We start from the raw sequence: 27,698 nt of genomic DNA on the forward strand, positions 1-27,698 counted from the left end.
AGTTGTATTAAATGGGAGTCTTAAGATTCGATAGTTCATTTAAAAATCTAAAGCCACACATACAGTAATATATACAGTATACATATTACTAGTCTAATTATTGTTTTGTAATCCACTTTCTTTCTAAGCTTCAATTATAGTGGTAGTCGGGTAAATAATTCTTGTTTTTTCTTCACACCCTTCTGAAAAATATTGCATCTATAAGGAGATCTCACGAGCTCAGACTCTTTAGTTGTGTTTTCTTTAAATATACTGTAAATTGTCCCCACTGTTACTGGTTATGATCAATAACACAATATGATCCTTACATCTAAGATCAAGACGAAAACATGGTGATCTAATCAGAGAGTGCAACTGAAATGCAACAATTTCATAAGCCTGTTTTTGCAGGTCAAAAACTCTTATTAGGGTGGATGACAGGCGTAACAACAAGAGAAATAGTTCTGTTTTAGAATGAAAACACACTAGTATAAGCGTGGCCTCAGTGCTGGTGGTCCAGCGTGTTTATCTTGTGGTCTGTGATCTGCAGGTGGACGAGTAAAGACCTGGAAGAGACGGTGGTTCATCCTGACTGACAACTGTCTGTATTACTTTGAATACACCACTGTGAGTATCGCTGCTTAATTCAGCTGCTACCTTGTATTTTACAGTGATCTAACAGGTTTCTACTTCTTCTTTTTGGTTTGTTCAGGATAAAGAGCCAAGAGGAATCATTCCTCTGGAAAACCTCAGTATTAGGGAAGTGGAGGACTCTAAGAAGCCGGTGAGCTTTCTCATCTGCTTACAAGTGCATCCTGTGCATTTAAAAAAAAGTTGTAACAATTATTATTATAATATATGTATTTTTTATTATTATAACATATTTATTTAAGCAAATTTATTTTTACACTTTTTAAAAATAATTGAATATTTTATACTTTTATAGATTTTAGGAAAAGTTGTTTTATTTTAAAAGTAGTTTGTTTTGATTTAATTTGAGTTTTTTTATGACACATTTAATTATTATTTATTTTAGTGCATTTATTGTTTAATTTGAATACACTTTTATTTTATTATTTTATGTTCTTCATCTTATATCCCTTTAAATATTTACTATTTTTATTTATTTATTTATTTTTATGTAATAAATGTTTTTACCTTGTTGTATTCACCTTAAGCCTTCTGATTATCGTGTTTTTTAAATTTAATTTAATATTTCATGACTCATTTATTTTACTCTATACAGTTTTTAACATTCTATAACACAAACACACATAAAATTTAGCGCTGGGCAAAAAATATTGACTTAATAGCGTCTAAAATAAAAGTTTTTCACATGGTGTGTGTGTGTGTGTGTACTGTGTATATTTATTATGTAAATATAAATTCATAAATGTATGCATATATTTAAAAAAAAAAGTATATTTACATTTAGATATATAATACATATGCATATGATAAAAATTTATATATATATATATATATATATATATATATATATATATATATATATATATATATATATATATATACATTTAAAAATGTATACAGCAAAAAGGTTCTGTATAGTTTAGTTTTTTATGTATGTGTGTTTATCACGTTTACATAATTAATCTATATCATACACACACATATAATATGTCAGACTTTATATTATAACAGACTTTTATTTTGGATATGATTCATTACGATTAATCTTTTACTAGCACTATTACAAATAATTACACTATTATTAATTTTAATAAATAAATAAACAAAATCTAATAAAAAGGCAATAACTATGACAAAGACAAAGCTCCTGACAGCCTTTCAAAGATCATGCAAGTATGTTTCACCTAATGCCCAGGTCTGTTGGAAAAAGTCTGATTTCAACTGTAAATCTGCAAGCATTTTCTTAAATATATATATATATATCTGTTTCAGTCTCTGTGTCCATTGTGTCAAAGTAGGTCGGGCGGGTCTTCATCCAGCTCACTGTAATTATCTTCCTAGCTGTTTTTAATTACACATGTATTGCAAATAGATGAGACTTACTGAATTGATCAGGGGAAGCCATCAAGCAAAAAAAAAAAAAAAAACTGGGTGCAGTGGTATGTCGCATCCTAAAACTTTACTAACCTCCCTTTTAATGTCCTGCCAATACTCTTGTATTTTGAGACATTCCCAAAATATGTGAACATACAGTAATCCCCTACTTCTCCACAATCTCTCCAGCATTGTGATAATAGAACTATCGAATCTGACGACCACTAATGGCACTCTGAAAAGCCTCATCTTCATCTTTCAGTTGAATCCTTCCATATTTCACTGCTTATACCCTTATAAGCGTATTATTATTAACCTCTTGGATTTTGTGCTGATTTTTAAAATGTGTTTTGATTTTCACATTCAAAGCACAAAAATGATACATTCTCTGGTTTTATGGAACTCTGTCAGGAATGTGGATTAAGTGTGTCTGTGTGTTTTTACAGAACTGCTTTGAGCTGTTCATCCCAGACAACAAGGATCAGGTGATCAAAGCGTGTAAGACTGAAGCTGACGGTCGAGTGGTGGAGGGAAATCACACTTTCTACCGTATCTCAGCGCCAACAACAGAGGAGAAAGAAGACTGGATCAAGAGCATCAAGTCAGTTCATGAAAGCATTCAGCATTATCACACTGAGTAAACTACTCAAGACCAAATACAGCTTCAGCTGCTTCAAAATCATTCTTCATCAATTAACAACAAATCAAAAACAAAACATAACAAACATTTTTTTTAATCCTTTTTGTTGTTATAAATTTAGCCGAGATAAGAATTTTTTTTTTCTTCAGCATTTATTATTAAGTGAAATTAGACATTAGAATGGATTCAAAATGAAGAAATTTTGCAATTCTTGTAATTGAAATTATATAGGTTGGTGTCAGTGCTTAATTTGTAAATGAATTATTCCTGGAACAAAAGCAGGAAATAAAAGTTACCATGTCCCACATCCACCAAACAATTTCAGTTTTCCCAGAACATGACATCATTAAAGGTGAGAGCATCTCAGTTCTAAACGGTCTTTAATTGTTTTGTGCTGCATAAGGTTTTAGGTCAGTTATGGATAATAAAAACATGTAGCTACAAACATAAATCGTATGAACAATCACTTCTCAGTTTAATTCACTATTATGTATCGAATGAAAAAATTAAATGACTCCCTCAGTCTAATCTTCAAGAAGGATCTTCAATCCTCACTGCACCCGAAACAATCACCAACAGTGATTGTAAAGATATGAAAGAAACAAGATTGCCTGAAAATATTGTTGAGGACCAATAAACGTGACTTTTGCTTTAATTTAGGCATGGTGACTACCGTCACTCATGCACGCATGCACACACGCAGGTATTGACCACACACAAGTTAATGGCGGTTCCATTAAAATAAATACCTGAACACAAAACATGAATATCTGACATTTTTGCGGAACAGGAATCAGCATGATCCAGCTCAAATTAAGCACTGGTTAATGTACTTAAATAGTTAAAATCAAAATGAGATTAATAAATTAACCACACACTTTATTTCTATTTATTTTTATTCTGAATTAAATGAAATATTTTCCAAGTGTTGTTTATTCTAATATTAAGATTTTAAGATAAATAAATAGTTAAATTAGCGGCTATAAATACTAAAACTTAAATTGGAAAAAGAAATGACAATAAAAACTGAAAGTGTCAAAAGTAAATGAAAACCACAAAACACCAGTAATACTAAAATTAATATTTTCTCAGTTTTTGTCTTATTCCTCCACTGGATTTTCCAAATTTGCTGGATAAAACATTATTCAGAATGTTGATAAATACAAATGTTTTGTTGAAAAAAATTCAATATTTGGATCGTAAGATTTAAAAACGAAATCTAAAATATTGTCTTAGAAACTATTAGATTGGATTAGATTAGATTAGATTCAACTTTATTGCTATCACACATGTACAAGTACAAGGCAACGAAATGCAGTCAAGTGAAGCCCAATGTTGGTTTCAAACTTACAAACTCAGTGTTAGTAACGCAATGCTTTAACACATTAAGCTAGCCAATCAGGCATTTGCTAACCACTGAGCCACAGTGCCTATTACAAATAAGGCACTTTGACTAAAACTTAAATAAAAAAACACACAATAAAAACTTGAGTCAACAGTATTATAAACAAATAATTAGCTATAATCATAATTATTAAAATAAGATTAAAGGCATTTTCTGTTTATTTATTTATTTATTTTTTATTTTCATTCTAATTTTATTGGATGAATTATTCAGAATATTGATGAAGTTTCTTTTAATCTCATATTTGGTTTTATGATTGTAATAAAATCTGAAATGTTGCTTAAACTATTGAAAGTACATTTATGTAATATATAATTACTAAAAGTAAAAAAAATCTCAATGGAAAAAAAACACTTTCAAAATATTGTTCAATGCTACAGTGTAAAAAAGATCTACGATTGTGAATTTTATAATGGGATGTTGATCTCTGCTCGGTCAACTTTTGATGTTGAAAATTGAACTCTACAGTTTAACAAAGTGACTTTTATTGACGTTTTAGTAGTTTGAAATAATATAAAGTATTAGAAATAATATATTAATTGATGAAGCAGTTTTCAAGGTTTTGCAGCATACAATACAACACCAACCCAGACAATAAATCACTTTAAACCAGGGGTCTCAAACTCAATTTTTGGGGGGGCCATATCAGTAACTGACAATTCGTAGGAGGGCTGTTTTTAACCTTCAAGCACAAGAAAAAAGTGGAAACTTGATGTAATTGATGCACTCGAACATTCTTCCCCAGAGTATCAAAACTCCTTTTTGTTTCTTGTTGTATATATTGAAGCGATCGTTTAAATTGCTATGAAAATACTACAATTTAATAATGGGCATAATAATAGAAATTACGTCCCTAACCAAAAGTTTAACAAATAGCGCTAGACAGCAGAAAAGAGTTTGTGTAACTTTGTTGACTTTACATTTGTTCTTCTCGATATCTTACTTTATTGTAAAACAACAGCAAAGAGGGGGAAAGTATGTATACATTCACATTTACTTAAACATGTTTAATTTAGCCAGCAGTGAAACTTTACTAAAGCACATTTTTATACAAATCTTAATACACATATGAGGAAAATCTATTAAATGAGAACATTTGAATGGAATATTGGCAAAAGGATCATATTTACATAACCAGCATAACGCCATAAAGAGGTGTTGGTACAACACAATACAGGCGGTATAAAACTGATTAGAATCAAAACGGCTCTTAAATATTTACAAATATATAGCTTAAGTAAAAATAGAGCACTTACAGACATATTTCAACGTTTAAATCAGCCCCAGAAATAATCTGCGTGTTCGTTACTCTCAACTGCACACTGAGAGAAACCAATAGTAACCTGAACATATAGTACACTACTTTAACATTTAACCCAAACATATAGTACAGTACTTTAAATGTCCAGTAGGTCAAAACCACAAGTGGCTGTATGCAACAGCACCACAATGATAGTGACTTAAAAATGTGTTTTGTTGCGCTGAATCTCATTATATTGTTGCATATATAATGGCTGCAAGTGGCAGTTTGAGACCCCTGCTTTAAACTAATACAAATTGTTTGTAAAAGTCACTTTTTCCAACTTTTTAAGGTTAAAAGTTGTCAGATGAAAGATTAAGGTCTCATAATCAAGTTCAAATTCATTTATTTACAGAGCACATTTAAAAGCAGTCACAAGACTGACCAAAGTGCTGTACAGGGTTTCTGCTGGGTTTTAAAATGTCCTAAATCTTTAAATCCAAATTTAGGCATTAAAAAGTCTTAAATTTACTGAAATATTGTGTTGTAGGTCTTAAATCTTTTTTAAACAGGACTTAATTTTCCTTTGTTCATGTATTGCCACCAAATCTGGCCAAAATGCATACAATCACCAACAATCCATTATTTTTAATTATTTTGATCCAAAATAATTTAAAAAATTAACAGATGTTTTAAGTTTTTGAACTTAAAACATTTGTTCATTTTTAAAATTATTTTAAAGAAAGTTTATGTTGGAAAAAAGTGTATACAAGAAGAGCTTGCTTGTGTTTACACAATATTTAAAATATTTAGCTAAGAAATAAAATCTAAAATATTTTAATTTTTTATTATTATTATATTATTAAATGTTTTAAATTATAATATTTTTTTTGATTAGGCAAATAAAACTCTTTTCCATCCGAGTTATTTGAAAAATTCCTTAGCCTTAACCCTTTATGAGTCTAAAATTTAATTTATAATGGTCTTAAAAATGTCTTAAAAAGTCCCTGTTAACCCTGTGTAACCTGCAATAACCCTGGCTGTACATAAGACAAGGTAAAAAAAAAAAAAAGAGTATAAAAACATAGAAGTAAGGCAAAAGAAACTTCTGTAAAAATGTAGCAGTAGAAAAGACTATTAAAATAATCTTAAAAAGCCAAGCTAAAAAGGTGTTTTAAGAAGTGATTTAAAAACAGATAATGATGGGGTCATTCTAATCTCAAGGGGCAAGGTGTTTTGCAACCGAGGACCTGCCACAGAGAAAGCTCTGTCCCATCTTCGTTTCAGCCTGGACTGCAGAACTGAAAGAAAATTCTGCTCACTTGACCTAAGGAGATCTCACGGGAGTGTAAAAATGAAGCAGCTCTAAGAGATGGGGCTAAATTATGGAGGGATTTATAAACCAGTAAAAGCACTTTAAAATCAATTCTGAATTGCACAGGCAGCCATTGAAGGCCTCTTAGAAGAGGGGTAATGTGGTCATATTTTCTGCTATTACAAATAAATCTAGCAGCAGCATTTTGGACCAGCTGAAGGCGAGAAACCTGGAATTTTGACATGCCACAGTAAAGTGCATTGCAGGAATCTAACCTTGATGTAATAAAAGCGTGGACAGCCATCTCTAGAGTGGTGAGATTTAAAAAGTGTTTACCTTTAGACAGCAAACGTAGTTGATAAAAAACTATTATAATGTGAAACAAAAGCATAAATAATAAATAAATAAAAACTTGAATCAAAAAATATGGAAAACTGTTCATTTGAGCATATTTTTTTACAGTGTACATTTGAAATAAAATGTCTTAAGAATTTTTGTTTGCTCAGATTTTAATTTTATTTTATTTAAAATACTCATAACTTTCTCCCGATGTCCAGATCCGCCATTAGCAGAGACCCATTCTACGAGATGCTGGCGGCGCGGAAGAAGAAAGCCTCGTCTTTAAAGAGACAGTAGAAACACTTCAGCCCGAACATGGACCTGGAAAAAGGGGCGAAATCTCAACGGAAGCCATAAACGCTGGACTGGATTGTTTTTATCTCAGGAATGAAGCAGGTGGTTTTTCTGGGGAAGTCTGACATTAGTGTTTGTTTCATCATCTGGAATCAGCGGGTCTGACTGAATGTGGCGTCTCATCCTCCATTTCTGTGCTTTCATACCTATAAATGCTGACTCCGCACCTATTTTTACACTGCTATGTACTGTAAATATTCGGAAGGGTCGCTTTTGCGATTCATTCATGATCTGCTGTTATATTTATATCTATTTTTTGGTTGTTCTTGAATAGACTTTTTCATGTTTTGCCAAAGTTTGTCTTTCAGTCTCAATCCGAGTCTGATTTCTGAAGTTGAGTTTTTAATTTGAATGCTGTTTATTTGGCTTAAACAGTGTTTTGTTTTATTTTGATCATCATCATCATCATCGTTCGTTTAACTCATAGGTGGCCTTTATGAAAGACTGAAATCCAGAAACATTTCAGTAAGTTGCTTCATATTTATGGAACTCCTTCAAAATGAAACTACTGACTTGAGAGCTTATTTTACTATGTTTTGTATTTTACAAACGTTAATGTGTTGGATGACTGAACGTATCTGAAATCTCCCCCCCTTTTTTTTTTTTTGCTTTGTATGCACTGGTCATTTGAGAGAAGACTCTTAAATATTAATTTATCGATGCTGTACATATTTAAACTTATAGGTTGTTTTATTTTTTATCGTCCAAATATACTTTGTGCAAAAGTAAACCGGGTGAAGAAAAGGTTTTGACCTGCAAAGTTTAGTTCACCATTGTATGTAATCTTGTGCTTACAATAAAAAAAATGTTTGAGCTTTGCTTTTTAAATATTATTTATTGATTTCTATCAGTTTCTGAAGCTTTTTAGAGAAAGCCAGTTAGGGTTTTTACCAAGGTAAGTTTGTGTTTTTTTAATTGTTCGGGGTTGGATTGGGTTTTGTGGTCTTAGTAATTTGAGCTCCATGTTTTATTCTGGGTTAGAGATTGTGGTGGAAAATTTATTATTTAAATGTATTATTAATTATTACTAAAATTACTAAATTATAATTAAAATTACTAAATTTCTATAAAACTTCTATTTCTTACTAAAATCACCATACATTAAGAAATGTGAGCTTTCCTTAGAAAAGATGCAGATCACCTTCTGAATGGCCTATAAGAAGGGTCATTCAGTTGGCTGTCTTCTGCTTTTAAACATACAGCGCTCAGCATAACTCAGTACAGCCCATTTTGAAAATGAATATTTTTCTCCATTTCTCAATGAATATTGGCCATTTTTAGGTATTTTGGTGCATTTAAACAAAGATAGATAATAAACATAGATTCATTAAACAGATATATTTATAAAAATACTATATTAGTCATCAAACATATTTAGAAATTGAAAGATAATACAATTAAATTCAAGCAAAATACTGCAAAAAAAATTACAACCTACAAAATTTCAACACATTTTTTAAACATTTTTTTTGCTTGATTTTTCCTTTTTTAAAATTTGTATTTAATATTTTTTCTATGACAAAAATGTGGCTGTTGTAGTTTTTAAAGCATTATCATAAGTTATTTTGTTAGATAAGCTCCAGATTTGGCTTCAGTTCTGACTAATCTAATGTAAATGTACAAATACAATTTTGTAAAGCTTCCTATTAAAAATATAAATTTAAAAGAGAGATTTGTGAGTGGTGAACTCATATATACTGAGCCCTGTATGCGTTCAGCAAGTGTAAATCCTGGGAGCCATATCTTGATCCTCAGAGAAGGAATGCTCTGAAGAGAGCAGGGAGTCCTCTGTGATGAAGTGGGCTTTGAGGCAGGGGAAAGAAGATAGCCTGGTGTCTGTTTAACTTTCTGGTCGCAGTCTGCAGCAGCCGGTGTTCCTGTATGTCTGTCAGACCTATTCTTTCATTCCTTTATTTTCTTTTCGCCTTAGTCCCTTTATTCATCTGGGTTCGCCACAGCAGAATGAACCACCAATGTATCCAGCATGTGTTTCATGCAGCAGATGCCCTTCCAGCTGCAACCCATCACAGGGATACACACTCATTCACACACTACGGACAATTACGGACCTAATTCACCTGTAACACGCTTTTGGACTTGTGGGGGAAACCGGAGCACCCGTAGGAAACCCACATGAGCACAGGGAGAACATGCAAACTCCACACAGAATTGCCTACTGACCCAGCCGAGGCTCGAACCACGGACCATCTTGCTAAGAGGTGTTAACGCTACCCACTGCGCCACCTTTTGCAAAGAATAAAATCTTTTGGAAAGTAAAATCTTGTAAGACTTTGTCTCTTGATCAGTAAGAGTCTCTCTTATTTACATTTTTTTTATTTATTTATTTTTTAAATTGCCAAACGCGAACTTGACCTAAGCTGTCAGTAAAGTGACTATTTTATTAAGTTGTGTTTTGTCGCTAACAATTTAACAGTTCATTTATGTGTATTAAAATATAACGTTTTATTTTTACTTGGTTATAATTATTATATTTTTAATGTTTGTTATATTCATTAAAATTAAAGTTTGGTCACCTAATGTCTTTATTTTAATACAAATGAGTCATTGCAAATAAAATTAGCAAAAAAAAATAATAATAAATGTGCATTGGCAAAAATTAGTAGTTTTTTTGTCCATATTCTAAATGATTGGTGTACTGATTTTTGGACTGTGATCTTAAGTTTTTTGTTAGACTAGTTCCAGTTTTGGCTTTTGTACTGATTAATTTAATGTAGGCTGTACACACAAATATATTATTGTATATTAATTAAATATATCAATACATTTATTTTGTATTCAATGTACAGTACTGGATGTGTATATTTATACATATATGGATAAACACACACACAGTGCACCTGTATATATTACGTAAATATAGTGATGCTCCGATCGATTGGCTGAAGATCTGTATTGGCCAATATTCACATTTCATGACTTGATCGGTACTCGTCAATCTGGCCAATCACATCGGTTTGTTTATGAGACGCACATGTGCTCCAGTATATTATACATAGCCTAAGCCAAAGTAAAATGAATGACTTATTTTCTGTAAAGCTGCTTCTGGCCATGACATGTTCACTTCTAAATTGTTTTAAGAGACATGTTTAAAGTATTATATGCAGCATTCTTGATTTATACTTTTAGGTAAAGCGAAATCTTCCCTTAAGGATCATACATATAGAGAAAATGTGCTTAATGCATGATAAAGCTCAAAGGGTTTGACTCAGTACTCTGTATCTGCCAATCACCATGACAGGGAATCGGTACTTGATATTGGCAGCAAAAAGTAAATACAAACTTTCATCTGGGATGCAATAAATCATTTGACAGCATTAGTATTAACATGTATAGTGTAAAAACCCCTTTAACAAAGCGGACACAAAAGTGACCTACAATAATGGTCTCAGATCTGTATTTATAATCAAATAATCACTCAATCACAAATGTTTTAGTCGCTTTATTCTTAAAAACGACTCGTACATTGACAAAGAACACTGCTGCTTCACACAGTACAGATGTTTTTGTCTATTTTGTGCGTTACATGACGTGGCTTTAAGGCCTCATTTCACCTTTTAAGAGCCACAAACACCATTCAAACATGTTAGTCTCTTCCAAACTCTGGCACTCCTGACATTTAAATCCAGTTAAATGCACTTTTTTTAAATGAAAGAATCTGGTCTCAATTAGTTAATCAACCTAATAAATAAGCAAACACTTTTTTTTTTTTTTAATGCACACTGACACCAAAAATGAAAACATGCTTAGGAAATGTGGAGAACCACAGCTTTTTATTACAAAACCAACATTGCTTTTCAACTTCTGCAAACACACTCAAATGTTGAAATAATACTGCAATCATGTTGAATAAGTCATTACCGTTACTGCAAGGGCGCTCAAATCCACCGTGGGTTTGTTTGAAGCTCCCCTAAAATCTTTTTTTTTTTCTCTCTAATATATTAAAATAGCTCATAGGCTCATCTTATTTGCTCGTATATGATATTGGGCAATATTACGGAGTGTTTAACAGACGCTCATTCTCCAAAGGACTGTGTTTCTTGTGTTGAAAACAAAATAAATGTATATTTTTGTGTGTTTTGTACAAAATTTCCTTTTAAGACACATTCTCAGAAATAAAGGTACAAAAGTTGTCACTGGGGCATTACCTTTTCAAAAGGTAAACTTTTATACCCGTCAGGTCCACATTTGTACCTTAAATGTACATATTTATACTTAAGTACAAATGTGTACCTCATATTGCCTTAAAGGAACATTTTTGTAAAGTAAAGGTAGTGTTTCCCAACCACGTACATGGAACACAACCAGCACTGCATTTTTTGGATGTCTCCTTTGTCTTTTACATCCATTACAGGTCTTTCGCTCTCTGCTAATGAGCTGATGATCTGAATCAGGTGTGTTTGGTTAAGGAGACGTAAATGTGCAGAGCTGGTTGTCTTTCAGGAACGTGGTTGAGAAACACGGCCTTAAGGTACCAATGTGTACCTCATATTACTTTAAATTTACAACAATGTTTCTTTAAGGCAGTGTTTCTAAACCACAGTCCTAGAAGACCACCAACACTGCATGTTTTGGATGTCTCCTTTGTTTTTGTTTTTTTTACATCAATTACAAGATTTTCGGTCTCTGCTAATGAGCTGAATCAGGTGTGTTCGGTTAAAGACACGTGTAAATATGCAGAGCTGGTGGTCTTCCAGGAACGTGGTTGAGAAACACTGCCCTAAATGTGCACAAGTACAAATGTGTACATCATATTAGCTTACATTTACAAAAGCGTACCTTTAAAGCAGTGTTTCTCAACCATGTTCCAGGTAGACCACCAGCACTGCATGTTTTGGATGTCTCCTTTGTCTTTTACACCCATTGCAAGTCTTTCGGTCTCTGCTAATGAGCTGATGATCTGAATCGGTTTGGTTTAGAAGAGAGGTAAATAAGCAGAGCTCGTGGTCCTCCAGGCACATGATTGAGAAACACTGCCTTAAGGTACAAATGTGCAAGTACAAGTACAAATTTGTAGCTCATTTTACCTAAAATTAACAAAAAAGTTCCTTTAAGGCAGTGTTTCTCAACCATGTTCCTGGAAGACCACCAGCACCTTATGTTTTGGACACTCATGCTTTTACACAAATTACAGGTCTTTCGCTATCTGCTAATGAGCTGATGATCTGAATCAGGTGTGTTAGGTTAAGGAGACATGTTAATGTGCAGAGCTGGTTGTCTTCCAGGAACGTGGTAAAGAAACACTGCCTTAAGGTACCAATGTGCAGGTGCAAATGTGTACCTCACATTACTTTAAATTTACAAAAATGTTCCTTTACGGCAGTGTTTCTAAACCACAGTCCTGGTAGACCACCAACACTGCATGTTTTGGGTGTCTCCTTTGTTTTTTACACCAATTACAAGTCTTTCTGTCTCTGCTAATGAGCTGAATCAGGTGTGTGTCAGGCAAAGACACATGTAAATATGCAGAGCTAGAGGTCTTCCAGGAACGTGGTTGAGAAACACTGCCCTCAATGTGCACAAGTACAAATGTGTACCTCATTTTACCTTAAAGGAACATTTTTGTAAATTAAATGTAGTGTTTCTCAACCACGTACCTAGAACACAACCAGCACTGCGTTTTTTTGGATGTCTCCTTTGTCTTTTACACCCGTTACAGGTCTTTCGCTCTCTGCTAATGAGCTGATGATCTGAATCAGGTGTGTTTGGTTAAGGAGACATGTAAATGTGCAGAGCTGGTGGTCCTCCAGGTTGAAAAAATGTAGTATGCACTGCCTTAATACTCAATGTGCACCTATACGATACAAAAGTGTACCTTTTAAAAGGATATCGCCCCAGTGGCAGATTTGTACCTTTATTTTTGAGCGTGCAGTCATTCTTGATAGTTGCACTTGTTTCAGACAGTAGGAAATGTGGGCTTTTTTTTTTTGTTTTGTTTTTTTTTTTGTTAAGAGTTGCTACAATTCCATAATGAATGCGCTGTAATATTACTGAAATTATATTTTCAACCAAATAAAAATGAAGTAAAAATAAGAGCAAATAGAAACGGAAAGGGTTTTAGTTAAACAGCATCTTATTAAAGTGACAAAACTGAAATGTTTACAGGAAAAAAACTAATTAAATTAACTAAAATATTTACATACTGTATAAATGTCAAATGCACTGCACTCTAAACTGATGGTCACATGTTCATTGTTGCTGTTTGACATGTCCATCATGCTGGTTTCGATGAACTTCTCCTTCTAAAAATGGGTTTGTTAGAGCAGAATGAATGTGTTTGAGTAAAACAGCACACAGCAGATTAGTTGAGTGTTTGTTTTAGATCACTGATGAAATTTTCTGGAAAAAACCCCCCTCTTGATTCCAGTCAATAAAGAGCATTCAGAGACCATCAACATCTGAAAATGACTTGCACAGCTTCACCTTCACCTGAAAATAAATAAATAAATAAATAAAAATAAGACAAAGTGGAAACACCACCTTTTAAAATAAGCATTTTCAATTTTTAAAAATATATTTGTAGAAAAAGATTTCTTTATTTCTATGAGCCAAACGTGAATTTCCACCATAGTTATTCCTGTCTTCAGTTGCATGATCCTTCACAGAAGAAACTTTAAGCACAATAGTTTTAACATTGATGATATTTTGAGCCAACATTTATACATCGTTTGAACTGTAATGAATTTCAATAACCACTGGAGGGCAGAGCACTTCTGAGGGACGTAAACAGACTTGCAGTAAAGTCTTGACAAGACAAACCTCATTAAGATTTACTTTTATCATTTATAATATTACGTAAGATTAAGGAACTGAACATTTTGACCACTCTGCAAAAAAACAAATAAAAAACAACTGATGTTCAATCTGGTGATAATCCCCAAGCAGTGGCTGGAAGTTCCCTAGAAATGTGATCGAGTCACTGACCACAAAATAAACTCAACACAGACGGCAAAACTGAGGAACTTCTTCCTGGAAAGACAATCTTACACTTTCATGAACTGATTCTTAGATCAAAACTCAGGGTTTCTGTAGAAAGGATTTCAACATGACAACATTTCAACATTCAGTAGAGAAGAAAGAGTTTGTTTGGACACTTAAGTAACATTTAAAATGCAAAATTCAGAGAGCTGAACACATCTTTAATCATGATGTAGTGAAAGTTTATCAGTTTCACATGTTGTTATGGCCTGTGATTATGTAAATATTTCCATTGAGTTTAAAACATTCCGACAAAAGAAACAACATTTCCAGCACACAGTTACATGCAATAAACCAGATATAGCCTACAGATTAAATTAAAAGTAACTTGTTTTGCGATTGAGTATTGCGACTAAATAACGCTGTTAGTTGGTGTCTCTCTCTCTCTCACACTCTCTCTCTCACACACACACACACACACACAAAACTGTTTTCATATCAAATATATTCAAAAAATAAATAAATAAAGTATAATTTTGTTGACTGTAGATGACCGAACTTTGGGATATAGAGCTAGTAGGGGTGTAATGATATGTTCAACTCACAATTTGATACTATTCGATTTGATTCTTTTTCCTGATCTTTCAAACTAAATTATTTAAGACAATTTGGAAATGAACAAGTGCACATTTCCTTGTAAAATAAGAGCATATTTTGTCAAATAGCAAAACAAAATTGAAACAAATTCCAAGTTAAACAAAACAATGAATACAAATATCTAAAGAAGCATCACACATTTAAAATAAATAGTTTTTCTTTGCTTAAAGTCTTTTGTGTTTTTCTATCAATATCATTTTACTTTTTTAAGAAACATTGGCATATCTACATTTTCTGGCACAAGCTGAGACCGCTGCACAGTTTCAGCGCCCCCTGCTGATAAAAAAAAACCGTTCACTTTTTAGTACTTGTCTTGTTTACAGTCTTCAATTTAATTAAGCGATTAAAAACTGGTCAATTTTAAGTTCTAAATTTGCTACTGGAAAAAAAAAGTTTAACCAGCCTAGTTTATAGGGGTTTCAGATATTTCCAGGCTGGTCTTACTAGACTGGTTTAAGCTAGTCAAGCTAGTCTTAGAAGGTAGTATCCCACCCTATCCTGCTATGACCATGTGAAAACCAACCCAGTCTTAGGCTGGTTTAAGCTGGATTATTCAGCAGGGAAATAAAAACTGTAACTGTAACTGTAACTGACTGTAACGGAAGCGTAGAGGGATGTGGTGGACTGATTTTTACTAGTGACAAGTTGTTGTTTTTACATGTGTGTTAAATAGTATTAAATCAATGTACACATCACATAAGTTGTACACATCCACATTTATAGACATCCAGACTCATGTTGTCTTTTAACTAGCTGACTATTTTTGTTGCTGTTGCGCATTATAAAACTTTGCAGAAAAAAACATCAACAACAACAACAACAACAACAATAACTACAGTAAACACAACTGTCCCTTCTGGTAAAAACATGTATCGTGATTCGTTTAATCAAACGTTACCTTTTATAGTCTATGGTTTAACATCCCAAGGCATTTGAATCATCACATATTTGTGAATCATTACTCAGTGAATCATTACTTCTAACTTAAAGAGCACCTATGATGAAAATCATCTTTTGTAAGCTGTTTGGACAGAACTGTGTGTAGGTATTGTGTGTTCACAGTCATATTGGAGGGGTGGAAACACAATAATTCTCTTTTTTAAATTTTTTTAATTTTAATTTTTTAAGATCCAAATCCCTCCCATTTTGAGGCCCACCGCAACATGACATAAGAGTGCAGTTTCCACGCACACTGAACTGATTGACAGCTGTGTATTAACATGTCTCCATAGTAACATGTATAATCATATCAACAAGACAGGACGTGTGCAAAGCAACTGGGATTAAAAGATCTGTTCAGCTCTCTGTGATCATTAATCATCATCAAATGTGATCAAGATTGAGATTTACAAGTTTAAAACGTTTTTAAAACAGTGCATGTTTGTAATGAATTACATTGATTTTACCATCTTTATCAATACAGCCGTTTGTCAGTACAATTATAAAAAAAATGCTTCAATCCTGGTTTGTGGACGTTAAATCAGGTTTATTTTGTAAATTAACATAACGGATGTCCATACATCAGTGCATATTAACGTGTATCCTGTCACATTTGCTGCATAAAGACAGTGCAAAGTTAAACGCGGGCACTGTGTGCGTGTCTGTGTGTGTACGTGAACTTTGTAACGACATTGTGTGTGACTCATCGTTTTTATTGATTCGTTAACTCCACAACATATACATCAAATAATCATTGGGAAAGTTCTTATTGTAGTATTTCTCACAAATGTTACATGAGATCTGTTTCCTTCATGTCAGTCACTGTGCTGTTTATCTGACACAGTCAGAGATTGAGACGCACCGTGACAGGCACGTGGGAACAGTGGGCATGGAGAACTAGCATTAAACGCACAGGCAATAAAAACAGCTACAAGATGCTCAGAGCTGAAAATGACAAACTGAAAGGTATAATAAATAATTGATGGGTGTTTTGAGCTGAAACTATACAGACACATTCTGGAGACTAAAAAAGATTTATCTTAAATCTTAAAAAAGGGTAAAATAGGTGCCCATTAAATAACAAGAGAACAAATGTTTTGGCAACAAGCTGAAAGCTACAACCTTGCATATATCCTATCTACAAATGTATAATATGGAAATGTTTCCTGTTAAATATGAAGCAGTTATATTGGAAAAATCATTTCCAGATGATTTTTTATTAGTAACAAAATAAAATAACTGGGTTAGAATTAAATATAGCTAGTTTTGCGCTTTTAAAACACTCTCTAACTTTATTCACATTAGGATGACTGATTATCTTTTTAATTGGTCCTTTCAGAGCATGATCTGAATGAGATAATGCACACAGTGATGTGAAATGTGTATTTTACATATGGGCATGGCATATTTTGATATTTTATATTATTGGGCAAGCTTCGATTTCCCACTGAGCTACAGTTTTGCTGCCAAAACCTGGCAACCGTGTTTAAGATGGAAAACATCTTTTTGTGGGTGACTGCAAGCTCGGATATATTTCTTGTTAAATATGAAGCAATTATAGTAGAAAATAATTTAGTAATTTATCTTGATTTATATCATTCATTCATTTTCTTTTTGGCTTAGTGCCTTTATTAATCAGGGGTCATCACAACGGAATGAATCGCATCTGTTTCATGCAGTTGATGCCTTTCCAGCTGCAACCCAACACTGGGAACTTGATTTATATTAATATCTACATACAAAAAAATGAATGCTGTAATTCTCTCATTTGGAAGACCATTTAAGTTTCACATCTTTGTCCTTAAAACAACCACAGAGCTGAATAAGGTCATAATTATTTCTAAAAGTGATGTTTTCTGTGCATGATCTGAACAGCTTTACATATGGGAGTGGCATATTTTGAGTTTTTATATTATTTGGCAGGTTTAGTTTGGCCATTGCACTAATGTTGCTGTGACAACCTGGCAACCGCGCTTTAGACAGAAAACATCTTTTGTAGGCAACTTTGGCTTTTGCAACTCTGCAGATTTTATAAACACGCAAACAGCTATACCACAGCAAAGAAAACGCAAATGCATCACATGACCTCTTTAAATCCCGATCTTTAGCACGTTAGCATTGAAACGGAGGCAAGAGAAGCATTTAGAGGCTCCAGATGTGCGTGACGGAGGCTGACGGAGGTCACCAACAGTGCAGATGAAGATTGTAGATCTGCCTGGGTCTGACAGCACAGGAATGGCCAGATTCATGCTGTGGTCTGGTGCTTTGAGCTCCGCGCTGGACTCTGTGACGGGGATTTGGGTTGAAGGAACCACTGGAGTGACAATGTACATTCTTGAGAAGCCGCTGTCTGGCAGGCCAAGGTTTTGTGTATTCATCTTCGGGGAAACTCTGACTATACTGAGCCCAACAGAGCCAAGTCATTCGTTTGGAAGCGGAATAATATGCCTGAATGCAGTTTTTGCTTGCTTTAGGCTAATACCCTCAGAGCATTTCATGCCAATGGCTCATTTATGCTTCGACACAATGAGAAGCTCATAAAACCCTTTATACCACCAACTCATCCCAGCTGCTACTAGTCACTGCATAAAGGTGAAAACTATTTGTTTTATATTAGTGTACAGGTATGTTATACATTATTATATGTCATATATAGATGAGGTCAAAATAATTTTATTATAAATTGTATTAAAAATTTTATTTTAATTCTTTTTCATCTTATAAATACATTTCACATATAAAATTTTATATTTTATAAAATTTTAAAATAAATTTATTTAAAATTAATTAATTAATTTTAATTATACAATTTTATATATTTTTTTCCAATTTCTGTTTAAGGGAGATATGTTTTTTTTAACACATTTCTAGACATAATATTTTTAATTAGGGCTGGGCGATTAATCGAAAAATAATTGAAATTCAAAACTTACCTACTGCGCCACTGTGTCGCCCTCTCTAATAATAATATCATATAATAAAATTTTATTGAAAAGCTGAGTGATTAATCAAATCTGAATTCTAATTCACTTTGGACAAAGTGCTTGCTAAATGACTAAATATAAATGTAATATAGGCGGCACAATGGCTCACTGTCATCCTACATCAAGGAGGTCACTGGTTTGAGCCCCGGCTGGGTCTGTTGGCATTTCTGTGTGGAGTTTGCATGTTCTCCCCATGTTCACGTGGGTTTCCTCAGGGTGCTCAGGTTTCCCCCACAGTACAAACACATGTGGTACAGGTGAATTGAATAAGCTAAATGGCCATAGTGTATGAGGATGAATATGAGAGTGTATGGGTGTTTCACAGTACTGGGTTGTTTCTGGAAGGGCATCCAGTGCATAAAACGTATGCTGGATAAGTTGGCGGTTCATTCCACTGTGGCGACCCCAGATAAATAAAGGGACTAAGCTGAAGAAAAATGAATGAATGAATGAATGAATGGAATATTTTTATGACTGGATGCTGCTATTCTAACTATATTTTCCATAGCGCATTCCGTCTAAATTCATGTTGTTTAGTTCATCAATAACCAAAAACTTAACTGAAACAAGAAGCAACAGGTCTGCAGTATTGCAGCGTGCATCTATCTAAATGTCACAACATTAGAACATAAACTATTCAAAGCATTGACTTGGGTCATTGATATTTAAAATAAATAGACTACACTTTAACTTGACTTCAATGGACTGTATTCTGAGTGTTACCACTGAAACTGCTAAAGATAGCTTGCTTTAATGATGCGAGTTGAAAAAGAATAGCGGAACCCAATACATTTGACGAAAGATTAAGATGAAAAGGTTTTCTTTGGAAAAACATACATATTAAATCATCCCCGATTAGACCAGGAACCCCTATTATGATGGCAAATAGGGTTCATGTTGACTTTAAGGTGGTCAAGGTGGCTTTGGAACGTTGTTGTCGGGCAACCAACTAATAACCAGCCTGGTTCAGCTAATAACCGGTTTGGATCAGATAATAATCAGCCTCCATAATAACCAGCTTCCATATTCCAAAATACAGCTACTAGCTTAAGATGGATTTTCCAGCAAGAATTACTCATGTCTGAATCTCCCACAACACTGTAATCGGTCTGATAAACTACAGTGCTGGTTTAAACAACCTCCAGCAGTTGTTGTATAGCTAAAACTGCCAATGTGTAAAACTTAAACATGTACATGATCATGTACTATGGATGTGTTTTGGTTAAAAAAGAACGTATTATAAATATGCAACTCTCTTCACAAAGTAATGTCTAGAGCACTGTTTCCCAACCCTGTTCCTGAAGGCACACCAACACTACACATTTTCAACCTCTTCCTAATCAAACACAACTGAATCAACTCATCAGAACATCAGAAGAGACTCAAAAATCTAAAATGAATGGGTCAGATAGAGAGACATCCAATAAATGAGTTGGCAGCGTAAGCTTGCGCACGTGTGCCTTATTGCCAATTAGCTCTGCATATAAGCACAGGGAAAGCAAGGAAACGCCATCCTTTTAAGCTGAAGAGACTGACACTTGCAGCTGAGGAACAATCATTATGGCGATGCTATATAGCATTTCTGTTCCCCTCTTCGGGAAACGAGGGCTACTTTAGTAACCAGAGTGTTCCCCTTCGGATGGGGAACTTCAATGCTATCAGTGGATTTATTTATTAATCCACGAATGGGGAAATGTCTGGAAAACGCCATAATGACTGCACCTTACCTTCACCTCCGATGAGAGGATAGTCAGGCATAGCGTGAGTGCTCCTGCATCAAAGAGAGGCGCGGTCTTCCAACGTGATCCCTGGCCCTTACTTATCCCACTTCAAAGAAGTTTTACTGATTTAGATATATTTTTTGGGAAGTCGCAAGCGTCTAGAAAATTCTAGGAAACTACGACAGTACGTTGGGAAAGCATGCAGTCCCGATAGGGAGGAAGCTGCGGAGGCCACCTGCTACCCAATGGGGAGATATGATGGCAAAATATATGGACTAGCCCTGAGAAGGGGGAGTACGCATATAATAAGATGGTTAGCGAAGAGGGAAGACACGGGTCCGCCCGTAAGAGGGGACTGCACTGTGGCTGAATAAGCATATGGGATCGCCTAGTGGGTATCACGCATAGCGGGCACCTATGCCCAAAACGCGGGCTGACCAGCGGGCAGAGCTACAATGAAATGGGCCAGCAAGTGACTCCTCTGCTGAGTCAGTGCTGGGGGCCTTGAAGGAATCTGCAGGGCTCACCTAACGGGAAACTTTACTGACAGATGAAAAAGCACACATTTCTCATTTCTACGTGTTAGGGAGAATGGCGCAGCAAGCGTGTTTCAACACCTTAACTGAGTTGTTTCCTCAATCATCAAGGGTTACCTAATACCCTTGAGGAAACCGGCTCCACTCGCAGATTTGCAAATGTATTAGGTGTCTCCCAGCCTGCAGCTCAACAGATGTCTGTTAGAGAGGCTCCCGGTCCACGCGACCAAGAGGATGCGATGCTCCAAGTGGAGTGCGCACACACTCTCGGGGGACACGGCTCGCCCTGGCTCTGGTAAGCGAGGGAGATGGCATCCACTATGCAATGGGCCAACCTCTGTTTCAATACGGCACTTCCCTGCTGCCGACCGCCATAGCAGACGAAGAGCTGCTCAGATAATCTAAAGCTCTGAGTGCGGTCCAGATAAATACGCAAAATGCGAACTGGAAAAAGTAAGAAAAGGGCTGGGTCTGCCTCCTCCGGGGGCAGCGCTTGCAGGCTCAATACCTGGCCTTAAAACGGTGTGGTAGGAACCTTTGGCACATATCCCAAGCCAGCTCGAATTACTAGCACGAGTAATTTTTTACGAATTTAGGAGGCCTGCAGAACCATTGCTCTATATGTTATTGCACTGCCCACTAGCGTATTGGCACCAACCTCTCTAAACAATTTTTTAAACAAATTAAAAACTGGTGCTTTTAAATAATGCAATTTCAGTAAAAGTCAATGGGACACTTTTTGGCTGGATATTTTGCAAAAAATCTGTTAAGTATTTTGGAAAACAGCCCTGTTATGTTTGTTCTAGTGTTAAATGTGTTTCAGTAGTACATCAGTAACTGACCTGTCACAGACAGTGATATCCATCACATCAGGCCTGTTGAACTCAGAAGAAGTTCTTGATGAGTGGAGTAACCAGTTTGACCCAGAGCTTTACATGGCGGTCCGGCTGGTTAAAAGTGGAGTTTGACACTTGCGTTGAGCTCTGATATAACACCTCCTGCTCCTAAACAAGACAGAGAACACAACTTTTCTTTTATCTGTGTCAAATCTCAAGCGTTACATAATCACAGGGTTTTTCTCGTAAAAACGATCTTTAGCAACTGATAAGTGAAGATTACAGGAATCCTGCACTTCACAAACTATAAAAACTGATAACGCTTACAATTAATTAATCTTTATTATAGCCTCTCTTCCCAGATCTATCAGTAAAGGCAAGTGATTATGTCCTATCTTTTATGTAATTTAGTTTAAGGCATGAAAGATAAGAGAATCTGTTGCCATCCTGTATGAGTGAAAAGCTGTACAAACAATAACTTTATGCCGAAAATACTAAAATCTCATATTGCAATGCTCATCAAAGTGTAAGAGTGATAAAAACTTGACTTCATGGTTTAATGATACCTTGTTTAGGCTGCAATAAAACAAATCATTTGATGATGTTTACAGTGCAGCTATAAACCAGAAAAAACATCATACTAAAGTACAGTAGTAGTACCAAGGGTACAAGTGTGTGATATTATTAATATTGTGATTGTTGTTTATTAGTGTACACAACGTGAATTATTAAAGGGATAGTTTACTCTAAAAATGAATATTTTGTCATCATTTACTCATACTTACCCCCAATAGCTTCAAATTTTTTTTAAGTTGATTTTTTTTCTGAGGAAAGCAAAAGAAGTTATTTTGAAGAATGTTGAAAACCGGTAACCATAAACATTAATCTCCGGAAAAACAAATACTATGCAATACATTTGCACTATGCACCATTTTTCGAAATATCTTAATTTGTGTTCCCCAAAAGAAAGACACACAAACAGGTTTGTGACAAATGAACGACGAGTAAATGATAACAGAATTTTCACATTCACTTCTGCAACCTTCAGAAAGTCTCGTTATTCAAATTGAACAATTTTGAAAAGTGTTTATAATTTGAGCACTAATACACCACTTTATAAAACTTATTAAATATATGAATTGAATTTAAAGAACATAATACTAATGAATACAGCGGCGAAAATAAGCATTGAACAAGTCATGTTTTTTCCTGGGATTAATATTTCTAAAGGAGCTGTTGACATAGAATTCAATCAGATTTTGGTAAAAACCCAAACAATACAAACAAAAAAAATAAATCTGAAAAATGAGTTATGTGTAATTACAATAAAATGACTCAAGGACAAAGTACTGAACTACTGAAAAGTAATTAATACTTTCTATAGACCATTTCGATGTGATGATTGGCCCATGAGCATTTCCTGCTTGTTGTTAAACTATTTCCTAAGTGTAACAAGAAGCAATTCAATAATAACTTGCCATTAAATAAGCTTATCAATAAGTGTATTTTCTTTTATTCTCTGAAGCTATGGAAAATAAAAATGTAAAACAGGAAATTCGTTAGGACAACTGTTATTGTTTACATTTCTCAAAATGGCTTATAAAAGGACTTTTTTGGTGATGGCAGCTTAAAGACACCTCTCATATGGACAATGAAGTCACAATTATTGCTCAGGTGTGAGTTTTTTTAAAAAAAAAGTACAAATCTATCAAATCTGAGCTTTAATCTGTATTTTGTAGACCTTTTTCTTGGCAGCTGCATAGAGGGCGCCATAGCAACCAGCGGTAGAATGTTTGAAATGTATGTGGTAAAGCTGTTATAATCTGTCAGACATGGTTCAAGCGCGAGAGAAAAACGTTCTCCTAGTTTACGTGTTTGACATCAGAAAAAGTGTGTCTGTTTTCCCACATACACGCACGCACGCACGCACGCACGCACACGCACGCACACACACACACACACACACACACACACACACACACACACACACACACACACACTTAGCATTCTCCTTGCGCATCCACGCAAAGCATAATGGGTAATTTTGCATTCTAAGAAAAAGGTCTATTTTGGATTCGAGTCAGGTGATTGGTTGGGCCAATCTACAGCTTGATTTTCCTTTTGGCTGTGTTTTTGTCTTTATGAAATGTCCAATTTGGCTTCATCTTCATCATCTTGCTAATGTAGATGTTGGACTGAAGCAGCTAATATTGAGGCAGAGGGTTGCTGAAGAACTGCCAAGAGATTTTAGCTGTTGTCTGGGCTTTTACTGCCTTTCTACACCTCCCTTTTTTCATGTGTTCAATACTTTTTCCCTGCGTCATTTCATTTTATTATGCATAACTTCATTTGTAAACTATTTAGATTTGATTTCTTTGTATATATGGATTTATTTGGCTGTTCCCAACATCTGGGGAAATTTTCATGGCCTTTAGAAATATGTTTTCTGAGAAAAACGGTGACGTGTTCAAGACTTATTTTCTCCGCTGTTTATATAATCACGATACAAGAATGCTAAAAATGCCATGACCTATTTAAACTGTCACATGACATCTCGGGATTTAAAGGTTACAAGAGCCAAAACTTCAAGAAACACAGTTTAAGAGGAAATCCAACCTGTTGAAGTTGCGTTTGGAGTTCCTCGTTCTCTGTTACTATAGCGATCTGAGCCTCCAGATCCCTGTGCACAGAGCGATAGCCGAAATTTGGGGAGCCAATCAGGGTGAGGCAGGGGCAGTCTCTTCCTCCTACATAATACCACAGACCTGTAAAATAATGACCCAAATGTGAATAAACTGGCCAGAAATGATGATAATGTGCTTTATGTCATGTTTTATAATACTAGACAAGTATGACACACATTTTACAATGATGCATTTGGCACATGCTTTAAAGCAGGTCACAATTGCAAACGTCTTTTTTTAACAGTGTGTGCGTGTGTTTCCTTGTCACATGAGCGTAACTGTCTGTAGAACATATTTCATTTCCTTTGTCAACAATGCAAAAGTTATCAAAAAAAAAAAAAAAAAAAAAACTGTCAGTCAAAGTACGTACATGATCCAAGCATGTGTTCTATTAATAGGCGGCAGGCATTGCTTGCCACTTCAAACACCTGCGAACAATAACCACCCTTGCCTGAGGTTGTGTTCTTGTTGATGAAAAGTGGAGTATCAGGTAACACGACTGCCGGGAATACTCGAAAATGAATTCCTCAGGACTTCCTTGTGGACACTAATGCAATTAGCTTTTATAAACGGCGTATATAAATGTAATTCAATTACAAGACAATACAAAAATGTATAATAATAAAAACAAAACACAACATGTAAGTATTTCTATTTTTGAGCTTTTTGTTTCAAAAGTGACATTACATTTTCAAAAAAAAAAAAAGGAAAAATTAGGAAACATAATGGTTTTATTTAATGATCTATATGCATTTCCACTGCTAATACACTCATTTTTTATAATACCACATGGTTGGTTGTGAGACAACGAGGGGAGGTCGCTTAGGAATTTCCAAAAATTGTACCAATCGATACTGAAATTTCCCGCAAACATTTAATCGCTGTTGAGCACGTTCTTAAACAACACTGATTTGCTATTGTATTCACATATTTAACAGAAATGTTAAACATTGTACCCACTATGCTCATTAAGTGAGGTTAATATTAAATTAAACAACTGAATAATGACTATAAAAATGATATAGTTGTTAGACTGTTGCACTGTTTTTGTGTTGTCAACAAGCTTGTTTATTTAGTTCCTACTGGTGCGTGTGCAGCGTTGTGTACAACGTTTGTATGTTTATAACCATCTCCGAGGATAGTGGGGGTCATGAGTCACTGAAATTGTTATTTTGGCCGTCACTAGCTAAAAAGTTTGGGAACCCCTGACCTATATTCTAATCATGAAGTTTGAGGTACCAATTATTTAATAAATGATTACATGTGATTAAAAATTTAATGCACTTTTTAAATATTTCCCATTTTCAATTTCAAAAAGCTCCATATGATTTTCTTTAATGATGCAAAAATAGTGTTTTAAAAGCTAAAAGGTTTGTTTTTTTTTTAACTTTTTTTGTTAAATTTTTACATTCACACTGGAACCCAACAAACCAGAATAGAATAAAATGCAAGAAGGAAGACCTTTGACTGTCTTTGTGTACTTTATAGCAGTGCTCTCTTTCCATTTCTACTTAAAAACATGATTACAAAGGCCCATATGATTATTCCATTTAAATACTTATCACAAATAAGTTATACTATGTCTCTTTTTTGTTCAACATAATAGTGGTCCTGTCATGTCCAGTATAATATAATATAATATAATATAATATAATATAATATAATATAATATAATATAATATAATACGAGCAATATCACACGAGTAGCAGTACGATGTGGCTGTATATCGCCACTGGTGGGAGGCGTGCGTTGGCCGAGTACCTTAGTGTCCCACCAGTGACAATATACAGCCACATCCCACTGCTATTTGAATATTATTAGTATTATTAGTATTTGAATGATTCTCTAGCGTAATGTCTAAAGTGATGACAAAACAGGTCATTTTCCTCACATTTTAAGATTATAAGGCTGAAATGGCATCTTAGTCTTCAGGGATTTCCAAGTATTTCTCTGTTGCAATCGGTAGATCACAATATTACTATGGTATAAACACAGCACTACAACATCCAAAAATAGAGACAGACCAATTTAGAAATTTTTTTACCTGTGTAATAATGATTTGATCAGCTGTACTTTGAAATGATGCTGTTCTCTTAGTGCTTATTATGCTGTCTCTGTCGTCCATCTTTTTGATGAACATCGTCAATCGTCATTGCTCAAAGACAGGCTTATGGCCGCTGACGTGCTCTCTCAGAAACCATAAATATTTAGAATAGGCACTGTCCTTATAAATAAACTGCATAGTTGCGATCTAAACAACTACACTCTCAACTAGAAAAGCCTCAAATTTACATTATGTTGCCCAACATAATGACCCGAGAGAGTTTTTAAAATGCTGCTTCTGGGAAGGTTTGGTTTAGAATTAGTAAATTAATGATGCAATTACAAGTGAACGCCATGTGATGGCAGTATTGCATGTGGTTCAGCTAGTGCAACCAGTAGAATTAGAACACGCTCTCGGATATTAAAATGCACTCGACAGTTAATGACCGAACGTGCTTTATGAGTTATAAGAGGTGCCTCTTTTGAATAGTTTACTACGGCCGCACGGGTTTTGTTTTGCGAGGGCACCAGGCTTATTGTTCACATTAACACACTTATAATAACATGACTTGGAATAACAAAGACCAAGATTCTTCTTCCGTTTTATTTTATAGTTTTATAATGATTGATATGAGCATATTAATACAAGCTCAAATGAGATTGTTGTGAATTTGACTCCAATTATATAATAATTGCTGTTTAAATGTGTTGATTTTTGTTATAGAATATTTTCCATGCATACATTCACTTTAAAAAGTTCTTTTATCAAAGATTTGTGGTTTTATCAAGTTGTATGATGATTGATCCGTATATTCGTATAAGCAGTGCAAATTAGATTATTGTAAATTTGACTGAATAATAAACTTCATGAATTATTTTTAATGTGTTTAATATGAGATCTTTTCTATCAGACAATATCTTTTCTATTCTCCATTGTAAAAATTATTTCATTATTATTATTATATCTTATAAGGGATTATTTTATTGTTTTATGATGATTGATAAGTAAAAAAATAGCAGTGCAAATTAACTTGACTTGTAAATTTGACTTAATAATATATACA

At 34.4% G+C, this 27,698-nt stretch overlaps 2 protein-coding genes across 7 annotated transcripts in view; one reads left to right on the top strand and one right to left on the bottom strand.

The window, feature by feature from the left end:
- cyth1b (cytohesin 1b) overlaps nucleotides 1-8,125 on the top strand; it is a 195,023-nt gene extending 186,898 nt beyond the window's left edge. For 4 of the 5 annotated variants that reach the window (XM_073917424.1, XM_068224522.2, XM_005169466.5 and 1 more), the window contains exons 10-13: nucleotides 530-606; nucleotides 692-763; nucleotides 2,451-2,605; nucleotides 7,162-8,125. In XM_073917424.1, coding sequence (XP_073773525.1) covers nucleotides 530-606; nucleotides 692-763; nucleotides 2,451-2,605; nucleotides 7,162-7,240 — 383 coding nt within the window. In that variant the 3' untranslated portion in view covers nucleotides 7,241-8,125. 5 annotated transcript variants of the gene reach the window in all.
- A 2,617-nt stretch (nucleotides 8,126-10,742) lies between these two features.
- The window catches only part of pgs1 (phosphatidylglycerophosphate synthase 1), a 56,358-nt gene continuing 39,402 nt past the window's right edge, over nucleotides 10,743-27,698 (bottom strand). For both annotated transcript variants that reach the window (XM_003199632.7, XM_073918685.1), the window contains exons 9-11: nucleotides 24,523-24,671; nucleotides 21,913-22,074; nucleotides 10,743-13,744 (exon numbers count right to left, since the gene is read on the bottom strand). In XM_003199632.7, the coding sequence (XP_003199680.3) occupies nucleotides 21,955-22,074; nucleotides 24,523-24,671 (269 nt within the window). In that variant the 3' untranslated portion in view covers nucleotides 10,743-13,744; nucleotides 21,913-21,954. The remainder of the gene's footprint in view (nucleotides 13,745-21,912; nucleotides 22,075-24,522; nucleotides 24,672-27,698) is intronic.

Source organism: Danio rerio, chromosome 12 (genome assembly GCF_049306965.1).
Source record: "Danio rerio strain Tuebingen ecotype United States chromosome 12, GRCz12tu, whole genome shotgun sequence".
Taxonomy (NCBI): Eukaryota; Metazoa; Chordata; class Actinopteri; order Cypriniformes; family Danionidae; genus Danio; species Danio rerio.